The 13291-nt window shown below is 43.9% G+C and overlaps 1 protein-coding gene across 1 annotated transcript in view; it reads right to left on the bottom strand.

Annotated features, from left to right (window-relative positions):
- LOC306939130 (matrix metalloproteinase-17-like) overlaps positions 1-13291 on the bottom strand; it is a 114348-nt gene that overhangs the window by 16565 nt on the left and 84492 nt on the right. The window contains exon 5 of the mRNA XM_079523630.1: positions 480-656. Coding sequence (XP_079379756.1) covers positions 480-656 — 177 coding nt within the window. The remainder of the gene's footprint in view (positions 1-479; positions 657-13291) is intronic.

The raw sequence follows: 13291 nt of genomic DNA, 5'->3' as shown, positions 1-13291 counted from the left end.
TCGTTCCAAATGTGTCCGATGCAATAAATGCCAGGGGTGTACACTACAACCACAAACCATGCTACCAGTGTGGCCGGGGTTGGTGTTTTAGAGAATGATGTGAGGGTGTGAAAGGAAAGGTCTTGATATGGAGGAAGATGATAGAGAAGGAGGGAGGGAGGAGAGAAATGAGGACATGAGTGCAGGGGAGGGAGGGAGGGAGGGAGGGAGGGAGTGAGATGGGCGGAGGTAAGGAGGAGGTGGAACATAAGATGAGGGTGAAAACTAGGCCAGGATATGCATACAAAATACAGACACTCTGTCACTCATTAAGAGATGCACAAGAACATTACGCACTCTCTCATTCATAGACAGGCATAGTACAGCGCCTTGTAACTATGTTTTTGAAAGATGCTTTGCAAATAAAGTTCTTACTGTACTTTTAATGACATTTATAAATAACCGGCATTTTGATTTCAAAACACAGCGGTTAGCCCTACCGTAAAGCTGCCAGACGCGGACCTTGTCTTCATAGGGTAAGTCATACTTGAGGGGGTCGCCCACGGGCCCCTGGTAGTATGGTCTCATGATGGACTCCATGGCTGACGTGTGGGCCAAGCCAATGGCATGACCAAACTCATGGACAGCAACGGCAAACAGGTCCATCCCATGAGCATCTGAGAGAGAGACACAGAGAGTGAGAGCGAGAGAGAGAGAGAGAGTACAGAGTTAGGTTCAGATCACATACAGAAGAATGCATTTTGCAGGCTGTGTCTTTTTCCTCTTGTTGTCAAGGAAACCACAGAATCACCAAAATCACCTTTAGCTGCTGCTATGGTATGAGTGAAGTGTTCTTTTTGCTGCTACTTAGCACAGACATGGCCTCTTAACTCATCTGACTGGTCAATAGGGGGGGGGGGGGAGGACAGTGGAGTGCCTTTTCACTTGAGTAGAATGCTTTTATGATTAATACTTCACTCTAATCATCAGTTCACGACATCAACATCATTCTCAAATCACAAAGGTCGCATATCACTGACGAATAGAATCAGTATCACATAGTAAAATCCTATTAATTTAACAATTTTGAATTAAACAAGTGTAGAAATGGAACCAGATGGACCTCACCTTAGTACTTGGCTGGCTTACTGTATAATGTATAGAGCACCGAAGTCCTGACGTCACTGTCAGTAGAGGGCGCCAGTCCACAGGTTTGTGTACTTTTTATTTGCATTGAAATCCCCATAGGGGGATTTTAGATATCTTCATATAAGTGTGTTTGAAAAATAAACCGATCATCCCGGCCTTTTCACTCATATGGATATGAAGCATCGACTGAAGGTGTAAATGTACAAATATACCCAAAGAGTAACAATAAGCGCTAGAAACGAGTCTACCCCAGTCTACATTTCCGGGCAGACGGGGTGGCTGCAGCTGCCCGTCGCACAACATAAACTGACATGTTAATTTTATTGATATTTAATGTTTCGTGGTTAGTACGAGTCGAGTCACCGCCAGCTGAGCTTACGCAATGTGTTGACAGCTGGGCGTGACGCATATTAGCAGTGACATTGCTTTCATTATGTAGTTTCAAGGCTTTTGCGGCCAAATTAATTCCATTTTCTCCAGAAACTGGCTGTATCAAATATGAATGGACATCATTAACGACGCACAGCCACCCCTGACAGAAAGGACAGGATGATCGGTTAATTTTTCAAACACAGTTCTTATATGAAGCGACCTAAAATGGGGATTTCAATGCAAATACAAAAATATATGAACATGTGTACTGGCGCCCTCTACTGAAAGTGACGTCAGACTTCGGTGCTCTATTTGAACACATTGTAATGGTAAGAACTCCTCCTGCATTGCAGAAGTGTACATTCAACCAGCCATTTTTTCAACTAATATTTATCTAGTTAAGAGTTGCGGCAGACAGCTTGGAGGCTCTAAATGCTTTCAGGCACACGGTGCTGTGTGCGATAACTATGGTAATACTACCTGAGCCCTCAGGCTGCCAATCAAAATCGGAGTGTGGAAAGACACACCTGAGGAGACTGTGCGGCTTATAAAAGCATCCCCCCCCCCCAAGCACATTTGGGAAATGAAAAGCCACCAAGCAAAATCCCCCTCCCCCTCCCGTTGTCTGGTTCTGCTACAGGAGAGAGACGCTAAGGAAAAACCGCTAACGCATGGAGTGCTAACGTGTGACGGAGCAATCGCTTATAGCTTCCAGAGGCAGAGCTTCCGGAGTCAGGAGGCTTTTAGCCTTCACAGTGGACTTGGCTTAGTGACACCTCATTTCTACACTCAGTCAAACACAAAGGACAATGTATGAGATGCAGTCATGGCTACAGTAGTCAGCTGGGATATGTTCAGCGGCCAAAATGCTGACTGTAATCTACAGGAGCACATGGTGGAGAGTGGAAAGGAAGGAAGGGGGAGAGAGAGAGAGAGAGAGAGGTACAGTAAAGGGAAATCAGTAGTGTGTAATCTAATTTATATACCAGCAAGTTTCTAATCTCTGAGGTCACAGGATGGACTTTAATGTCTGTCATCAAAGTCAGAACTCACAGATTTGGGTGGATGAGCCAAGTTCTGAAGACTTGTAATGCACAGTAACAGAAAGTGTGTGTACGTGTGTGTGTGTGTGTGTGTGTGTGTGTGTGTGTGGGCTGTGAGCGTGCGTGCGTGCGTGCGTGCGTGCGTGCGTGCGTGCGTGCGTGCGTGTGAGAGAGAAACATAGCAGGAGAGGGAGACAGCGATGTAAGCTTAATGAGAAAATAGAGAAGAGAAGAGCAGAGAAGAGAAGAGAAGAGAAGAGCAGAGAAGAGAAGAGAAGAGAAGAGAGCATAGAGAGACAGAGGAATCATACATAGAATAACTAGAAACAGATGGACACAAGATCCCAGAGAATCACATATGTAGAGGGAGGGAGAGAGAGAGAGAGAGAGAGAGAGAGAGAGAGAGATAGAGAGACCGCACATGTATACATGCTTTCTTGAATGTATTGTATTTATACTTTGATGATGATGTGCATAGGTGAGGTCCACAGGTGGTTACGTATATACCGTATGTATACTTTATACTGGTGCCGAAAATAGCCGACCTAAAGAAAGCGCTGTGAGTCTGTTCCTATATAACGATCAATCTGGGGACATGCACCTGGAACCTCCTCAAGGACCCTGACGGGTCCCCTGGACCCCACGTTGAGAACTGATGACAGAAAGCTTCTCAGAGATGTTTGTGGGCTGTCGGTGTAGTACACTGTCTTACTGACAAGGACAGAGCCCTTTATGCAAATGCAGGAACGTTTATCAATGCAAACAATAAAACATGTTATGTTATGCAGTGTGGGTGGATGATTAACGGCACTCTAGTTTCATTTACAGCAGTCTTTATGAATGATGAAACTTTCTTTTTTTTCACCCAGTGTCAATTATCTAATGTAATCACTTCCTCTGACAACCTGGGGGGGCAGCAGACTGACCTCATGCTTCCTTCTATGCATGAGGAGTCCAAGCTGCTTCTTTTCACCTGACAGTGGGGGGAGTTTCCCCGGCCGGACGTAGCGCGTGGAAGGAACACGTTATTCCAACCAGTTCCTTTCCCCTCCATCAGGCGCCCCAGCTGGCCAGGGGGAGGTAGTTTAGAGATGATTACTGCATGTTTTTGTGAGGGTACCTACCCTAGGGGACACGGGGAGAACATGCAAACTCCACACAGAAAGGCCCTTTCGCCAACCCCGCCTCGGGTATGGGCACTGATGACACGGAGGAGAGAACACGCCCCCAGCGCCCACAGCGTCCCTAGCGGGAATCGAACCCAGTAACTCCGACCTACGTGGCCGGTTAAGACTGAGGTTAAGGTTAGGGGTTGGGATAGTGTTATTAATCAGTCGGACTGACGGGAGGTCGGAACAATGTCATGCTACCGAAGAGAGTGAGATTCACAGGAATAGCCTAGTAGCCAAGAAGTGAACCCGGACATGTTGAGTACACCAACGTTTTATGTTAGAAATGTTTAGCATGGGTCCCCAGCATGTAGAAACTGCCGGATGCTAACTTGCATATGTTGAGCAATTTTCATAATTGGCATAATATGTGACCATACAAACAACCTATAGAAGGCAAAATATTCAAAATTTCATCATGCTTTATCTAGCATGTGATGTGTCATGAGGCTGAATCCATTCCAAGCAAAAAAACACTCATTGGGCTTAAAACGGCCATGCCCCCAAATGTGCTGACATCATCAATTTGTGATGACGGCATTGGCCGTTTTTAGCCCAATGATGTTTTTTTTGCAAAACTAATGCTTGGAATGGATTCAGCATCATGAAAACCCCCTAGTTTGACATGTCACATGCTACATAAAGCATGATGATTTTTTTAATATTTTGCCTTCTATAGGTTGTAATTGGTATGGTCACATGTTATGCCAATTATGAAAATTGCTCAACATATGCAAGTTAGCATCCGGCAGTTTCTACATGCTAAACATTCTAACATAAAACCTTGGTGTACTCAACATGTCCGGGTTCACAATGGGGCTCTATGGGCTTAACCTGACTCCGCCAGATGGGGCAGCAGAGAGTACACTGGGTTCCCCCCTCCTGCTCCCATCTGGGAACTCTCAGGCAGACTTGATGCCCGGCCACAAAACGGCCTGGCCAATCAGCAGCAGCTTCTAGCAGCTTCTAGCAGCAGCTTCTAGCTTCTAGCTGCTGCTGATTGGCCAGGCCATTTTGTGGCCGGGCCAATCAGTACCCAGTGTACTCTCTGCTGCCCCATCTGGCGATGTCAGGTTACTATGGGCTGGCTACTAGACTAGAAGGCGTTCTGTCAGAAAATATTTCATGAAAGATTTTATGATGTTAAGATTCACAGATTTTTACACTAAAATAAATGTAAAACAAAAAAATGAACACTCGTGGTTTTACTGTGTGGGGCGACCCTGTGTTTCTGACTAGTGGACTTTCGATTAATTACAAAATGGCCTTGGTGCTGTCGATTCAGATAGTTTCAGTGGGCAATGAAGCTCTCAATGCCATTTGGTTTGTAACACAACGTGAGAAAAAACTACATTTTAAAAACACAACCGCAAAGTCTCTTTGCAGAAACGATAATATCAATATTCCACAGACCACAGTATGCAGAGAGTTTCACTGAGACCTATTTTCAACGCCTGCCAACAGCTGTAGGCTACACTATAGATTATTTAAAGGTGAAATGCCCCTTTAAAGATTACTTTATTATACAATACAAAATACATACATACACTACGGCTTACTTGACTTGCCTGGGGTTAGTACAGGGCACTCAATGAATTCACAAGTAAACACAGTGATGGATGGCGCGCTGCGGATACAATATTACAGCAGGTCTATCAGCAGCGTCAGACGTCATGTAGGATGATGAAGAGCTTGGTGAAATGCATAGTCCCCTACTATATGTTTGAGGTTGTTTAACCCATTTAGACCTGAGACTGGATTCTACAAAATGTTTTCTAAATCATGAGTTTTCTGAAAAACCCATGTTTCTCTGTGAGTGGTTCTCAAACTATTTCATGTCAAGGACCCCCAGAACTATATGCAATTGGCCACCGACCCCCATCTGAAAATATCCAGGGACCCCCCAGAAGCACATATTTGAGTTAAAAATGTTCGCTCTGAAAGAATATATATTCAACGTTTGGGCCCCATTTTCATGATTTTTCAAAAATAGCAGACCTACTTGTAGGTCTGCTATTTTTCAATAGCTAAAGTGTAACATAATGTTAAAACACCAAAAGGGGTTCCTGCCCAGAATGGGTTAATGTGCAGTCAGTATCGTGAAGGTGAAGAATGTAGATGTACTGCAACTGGGACACAGACTGATTAACCCATTAAGAACTGAGGACCATTCTACAAATGCCTTCTGAATCAGTAGTTCTCAAACTTTGTCCTAATTCAAAATGATTCAACATTTCGATTTTTGAGCCCCTCCTATGTCCAGCTTTTGGTGAACATCGAAGCCAAAAGTTAAAAGCAAGGACAGAAAAGTGAAGACGCAAATTGTGATTGTCCGGAATGACATTTGTTATGATAAAGAGATAAAGAGAAGAAAAAAGGTCAGAGTTGAATTCTCTGCTCAATGCCGAGCAACGCAATTAACGCTCTGAATGTGGACCGACTGATTGTGTGTGCGCGACGTGTGCCTGTGTATTATGGGCCGGCAGTGGCGTGCACAGATAGACACTAGGGGGTGCTAGAGCACCACCTGCCCTGGCCCTCTGGACAGTAATGTGCCCTTTAAAAAAAAAGGAAAAAAAAGTTTTTCTTTTTTTTGTACATACAGTGTACAGTTCATACTGTACCATGGTGACATTGATCAATTCTTGATTTAAAAAAATGCTTATATATTATTCATGCCCCAAAATCTATACATTTCACACAGGCAACCGGCCGGTTCCACACGCTGCACAAGGTGCCCTTTTTTCACTTGAGCACCTGCCCCTCTAAATGTCTGTGCACGCCACTGTGGGCCGGCATGTCATGATGACAATGTTGCGCTGACTGGCTTACTAGCTGTTAATGTGACACGTTCACACATTCAGTTGAATGAACACAATTGGATTTTTGGATTGAATAAATGAATATTTGTCTCTACTCTGCATCCCAGTATTGGTTGGTTGGATGGGACACGATTTGTATAAGCTTGGTTTGACTGTACTAAACAGGCATAGTTGTTTCTAGGGGTGGGGGGGGCGAGGGGGGCAGCCCCACCCCGTGGGGCCCACGTGGCCCGCAATTTTATTTACGCGCGCATGAGACAGGACCATGGTCTTATTCAAAACATTTTTGTGGACCTTCAGCATTTCTAGTTGAGGACCCCTGGCCTACATAGATCTTTATGTTTGAACACAAAATGCATTTGTAGAATCCAAAAGAATTTGCGCTTTGCGCGCACGTGGTGCAGCCCTCCACACACAATCATTCTACAGTTGTGGCCCCCGACCTAATCTAGTTGAATACCCCTGATGTATGATGATAAGACGCCCCTCACTTTTGTCCCAAAATAGCAGATGTACAAGCGTGCTTTGAGCTTGAATATAGTCTATTTTTTGAATAGCCAAGTTGCCAACATGAAAATCTAAAATGGCACAGATGCTTTCCAGATTTTCTTTTTTTTCCAGATTTATTTGGGGGATTTTTATGTCTTTATTGACAGTAGGTAGACAGGAAATGGGGAGAGAGAGCTGGGGAGTGACACGCAGCAAAGGCCAAAGGTCGTCGGGGATCAGGACTCGAACCCACAACACGCTGTCAGGCTACATTAGAGCCTAGGTGCCCGGACCGCAAGGCCATGCTTTCCCGAATGTCAATGCGTTAAGAACTACTACTACTATGGGCCTGGGCCGTGGCTCAGCGGTCCAGGCACCTTGGCTGGTAATATAAAAAAATAAAAGGTGAAAGCCAAAAATAAATAAATAACTACTGTATGGTATGTACAATATGTAACCCACAGAAGCGTGTTTAACGTTTAATGGACGCATCGCTGTAGAGAGAAAGCAACACAAGCACAGCTAGTGGCCAGCCTTTCATGATGACTCACATAATTCTCAATGTTCTTTATTTCACGGAACCACAGTCCTATATTAGGCTTATGTATTTAGCACCTTATCACATTTGTCACAATAATTACACACAACCTATTACGTAAATTGGCAACTAATAGGTTGAAATAAGAGGAAAGAAATTATAATTATGACTTGCTGCTTGCATGATTTGGCCCTTGGATTAGTTTGAAAATGTGTTTTGCTGAAATGTTCTAGATGATTGAAATTCTACCCTTTAAAGTGGGGACATGTAATAGCACATGGACAGTATTATCATCATCACATACCCAGCCTTTACTTTCCCAGTCTAAGGGAGAGAAGGCTTAAAGTTTACACTGATTGGTCAACCACCGTATCTTCTCCAGGGATAATACGGCATCTGACAATTCAGCATAAAATGTATACTGTGACATTAGACTGAACCGGTACTCTACATTTCTTATCTGAACTATGCCTGGGGGTATAGTGTATGAGCCAGAGCCATGGTTGGATAACTTCAGGGCACTTGCCCAGGTGATAATGTATAGTTATGCGTATTACCTCTGCCCATGATGGTTATGCTTTCAGCATGTTTTTCTGTGTCCGTCACAAAATACCGTATTTCAAGGTGCGTAGATTTTAGATTCAGACATTATTTCAAGGTGTTTGTGTAGTGCATACATTTTCACTATCAAGAGTACTGTATATCATAAGGAACAAAGATGATTTCCCACTTGTCCAAAGGGTACAAACTACAGAAATCAAGAAATGTGTAGCCAGTGAAACCGTTGTTTGGTACGGCCCGCTCCAAGACGTGGGGTTACAGCACTTCCTCCTGTTGCCAGGAGATGTGGCAGGAACGGTGGGACGTTGGCAAATGCAGACGGAAGGTTTATATCCCCGGTATAATTATGATGAACTACATAACTCAAGGGAAACTCATTTTTCAAACACTTATCCAGTAGCACAGCAACGGCAGGCACGCCACACTGTTTTGCCGGCACGCTTTGCCGAGGCGTCTTGAAGCAGCTGCACCTGTAGTGATGTGTGTGGGTGTGACCACCCCCTTACTGCAGCTTACATGTTCACCAACCATGTAGAAACACATCTGTTACGCTCTCATTCATCACTCCACCTCACCTACACACACAGACACGCGCACACACAGACACGCGCACACACACAGACACGTGCGTACACACAGACACATGCGTACACGCACGCACACACGCACGCACGCACGCACGCACACACAGCAATGATTTGGAAGTCATGCAAAAAAGAAGGAAACGAAAAAGAAAAACTACTGCTTAATGAGGCTTTTTGTTGAAGCCACGGTATTCAGTCTGCAGTATTTGCAGGGCACCAGTTAGAGAGATAATTAATAAAGGTAATCTGTTGCCTGTCAAAACAACAAAAAAGCAATTCCAGGCCTCGTTTAAATGACCCCAGAAAAGTTCCATGGATACCTGAACTATCAATCAACCAGCAGGAGAAGAGCTGGCCCAGTAAACGGGGCATTTAGCATTTTGCTAACTCAGCTGTTCTCTAAATGCCCAGTTTCAACTCGGCACTAATTGTGCACATTTAACGATGGCATTGGGTGACCTCAGTTTGAGGTAAGTGAGTATGTCACTTTATTTATAAAGCACCATTTGAGAGCAGATATGTCACAAAGTGCTTTACACAGTAATTATAGCATATAAACATACAGTGTATATATAAAATACAACAAAAAAATGTAATAAATATAACATGCTGGCTGCACTGGGAGGAGTTGGGGTGGGATACAATTATCCATCCATCCATCTTCAACCGCTTATCCGTAGTCGGGTCGCGGGGGCAACAGCTCCACCAGAGTGATCCAGACTTCCCTCTCCAGAGCAACATTAGTGACTTCCTCCTGGGGGATTCCGAGACGTTCCCAGGCCAGTGAGTCGATGTGTTTCCTCCAACTGCGCCTTGGTCTGCCCTGGGGTCTCCTCCCAGTGGGCCGTGCGTTGAGAACCTCCCTAGGGAGGCGCCCGAGAGGCATCCTAACCAGATGCCCGAACCACCTCAGCTGGCTCCTTTCCAGGCGAAGGAGCAGACTATAGTGATTGTGACACTTTATTATTCATCATTATTGCAGTGATAAGACCGCAATGAACGCGTCCGAGACATTTTCCGCGTTCTAAACGGTTTATATACGGCCGAGTTACAGGGGTGGGGGGGGGTTGTGTTAGGCGACGCGGTGCAACTGATCATCAGTAATGTTATTGCCGCTGCTGCCTTTCTTCCATCCTTGAAAGGATCGATCCGATCCTTTCAAGGATGGAAGAAAGGCAGCAACATTAGCTTTCTTTTGGTGTTTTCTTGTGGTGTGATTCTAGCTATAAGACAACGTTTGCTGTGGGCCTTGAAAAAGTAGTCATGAATGAACCAAACCCTTAGCACCCTTAACTTCCATTATTGAGAATCAGTCAGCATTCAATGTGTTAAGTATGTAACACTGAATAATTGCTTGAAACCCCCCCCCCCCCAATTAAATACTACACAAAGGCAAGTCTAAAATGTGTGCTGAGCTGCTTTTTAAAGGTGTCCTTAAGTACAAAGTGAGAGAGATCGAAAGTGCATAAGCAACAACCTCCAAAGCGCACATCTTTAGTTTAGTTTAGTTAGTGGGTCCTGATCAGAGGACCTGAACGAGACCTGCTGGAGACATACAGTAGGGCTGCAGTAGAGCTCTAATGTAGGCAGGTGGATGCCTGATCAATACAGAGCTGTAGGTCACCCCGATAATAACGGATCCATTCGATAGGGAGCCAGTGAATAACAATCACACTGTACCACACTGTTTCTTCTTTCTAGTTGTGGGTTCGAGTAGTGAGTCCACTATTGCTAATTATCCCCAGGGGCCGTTTACCCTCTGGACTGTGACGGAATGTGGGTCAATCAATAGGAAGACAGAAGAAGGGGGGCTGTGACACCATGTGGGTCAATACATCATCATTGAGTAGAGAACTTGTAGCGGTTTGAATGGTACCCTTTTTTTAGTTTGTTTGCTGGGGTGCCAGTCAGGGCGGGGCCTGACAACGGAGGTGTGTGTGTGAACGGGCGTGCATGTGAAGTTGAGTGACAGGTTCAAGGTTGCTTGTTAGAAATGACGGCATGGCTCCAAACGGACCGCCACAAACTACTCGAGCCCTCACCGTTTCTTCAGGAACAGTATTTTCTAGTTATTATTAAAATGTTCAAATGGCTGCTATACTCAGCCTAATGCACAACGGGTAGCTGACTCTTTTATGCAGACTCTCGGGGTGCATCAGAGGATCATGTTTTAATTCTAGCACCAGGCCGTATTTAACAGCATAACTGGGCAAAGAATGTCAGCATGATACGGCAGAATAAAAATCCAAGCCTGCTCCTCGTCTGGTACAGAGTCAGAGGAGGAAAGAACGCCATAGTCTCTGATGAATGGATGAGCGGTCTGTTCTCAGACAAGCCCAGAGAACATTGTTCTCATATTCTCTATGCCGAGTAGGAGCTCTTACTGTCCCGCAGACAATCGCTGCCGGGTGGTAACCTTAGAAAAATAACCTGTGTTCCAATGGATCCAATGTAGTTATTATTTAGTCTCCGGTTCTTGTTAATACCAGTTCTACTGCGTAATCCGTGTTACCCGCATTAAAATCAAATATTCTACACTGCCAGGATTGTTTTATTACCTTTAGATCATACGCTGAAGTATCTGGGCTTTTTTTCCTCGAAATTCCGCCGAAAATAGCTTGCGCCGTTTGTTTACATAACATAATACATAATATGAAGCTCTCTCCCCCTGCTCCGCGGAACGACTGACTTTCTTTTTAATTATTAAAATTCGGCGATTTAGACACATAAAACAAATAGCGGGTAAAGCGCGTAATAAGCAGGGCATATCGTTTGATCAATCAATTTAAAGCCCTGAAAGTGTTTCATTGGTTCAATATCCATGAAAACCCACATAAACACATAACCACTTTTTATTTCACAACGCAAATACGCTGTGAGCTTGCAGATCGGCTATTTTCGCAACCTACACACACTATGATAAAACAGGGCATTAATCTACAAACTACGGATACACAAGGTTTCCACTGATGATGTTATGAGTACTCCAATGTAAACCTAATCATTAAAAAAAAGTTGTACCTACCAATTAAATATGTAATTGCAGTGCTTGAGGCTGTAGGGCTTGCGCAGTACATCATCGTCAACATAACTGGTTGTGTCATTTTTTGCATTATATGTAGCATGTGCAATATGTGTAATTTGTGGTTGTGATTTGCTCAGCGTGTATTGCTTTGTTTATACGTTTATAATTCCATCATAGAGGCACGTACAGTTCTGTATACGTGTAGCGTTCGAGTCCAAGACAAGTTTCCTCACAGGGGCAAAGAAGATATCCCTGCCCTCCCTCTGTTTTAATCAAAACAGGTGAAACATAACTCACATATCGCATAACGCTACAACATTTCTCATCGCCACTCGACACAATGGGCCTGAGCTTTGCAATGTTTCTCAAAACGAAAACAACCGTCACTGCTCTGACTTTTCATACGACGTTATTTGTGAATGTAATTTATTTTTGTTTGTTTGTTTGTTTGGAGGGGGAGGGGTACGTTCGTCATGTGAAAAATCGCAACAGCTGCAGGAGTAACAATATCCAATCCTATATTGGATATTGTAAATGGTAAATGGTGCATTTATATAGCGCCTTTATCCAAGGCGCTTTACATAGATTGTGCATTACATTCACCCATTCACACACACATTCATACACCGATTGCTGCGGAAGCCATGCAAGGTACCAACCAGCACATCGGGAGCAATTTGGGGTTCAGTGTCTTGCCCAAGGACACTTCGACATGTAGACAGGAGGAGCCGGGATTCGAACCGCCGACCCATGGATCATTGGACGACCTGCTCTACCTCTTGAGCCACAGTCGCCCCACAATATCCAATCCTATATTAAAATTGTCTAATGGGAGTGCCGGCAGGATACGTGGTGTAGGGCTGCATAGTGGCTCGAACCTCTAGTTACTAAAAGTGTCAAATAAAACTACTGTGCTGACTTTTAGGCACAAGATTAAAGTAGTAAGTAGCACTAACATCCTTTAGCCAACTTTTGATAATGTGCTAAAGTTTAGCACATTATTAGAAGTTGTTTTAAATAAAAGATAGCAGACATGATTTCCACAGGCATTCACCTGTCCTGCAGTCTCGCTATAGAGAGCGAATATTGTAATTTATCTAAGGGGATGACTTGATCAAAGGAGCCAATTTAGTTTTAATTAGGGCCCCCTTTATCCATGGCTGAGAGGCAGGGTTCATTAAAAGACTGCACCAAGTAGTCAACATCACTTGTGCATAAAGTAGTTAAAATGGAAAGGAAATGTTGCAGCAAAAAGGTGATTAAGTATGTGCAGGCAGGGCAAAGGACTGGATTAAATGACAAATCAAATCAGTTGTGATCCATCAAATAAATAATCAATATTCAAAGCAAAAACAAGACTCCAGAGTATATGTCCTGGACCATTTTTAAAGGACTATCTGATATTAATAAAACATTAAAAAGCACCATCATCACCAACATGTTAAAATCACTGGCAATGATATAAATCTGTAGAGTTTAAGGAGAGTGGTTTCAGTTAAAATGATCCATTTGGGCCAGGTGGACTGTAGATGAAAAATACAGCAAAAAGGATTAGTATTT

Source organism: Electrona antarctica, assembly GCF_951216825.1.
Source record: "Electrona antarctica genome assembly, chromosome: 16".
NCBI classification, from domain to species: domain Eukaryota; kingdom Metazoa; phylum Chordata; class Actinopteri; order Myctophiformes; family Myctophidae; genus Electrona; species Electrona antarctica.
The sequence above is the reverse complement of the archived record's forward strand: the minus strand, read 5'-3'. Positions and strand labels throughout refer to the sequence as shown.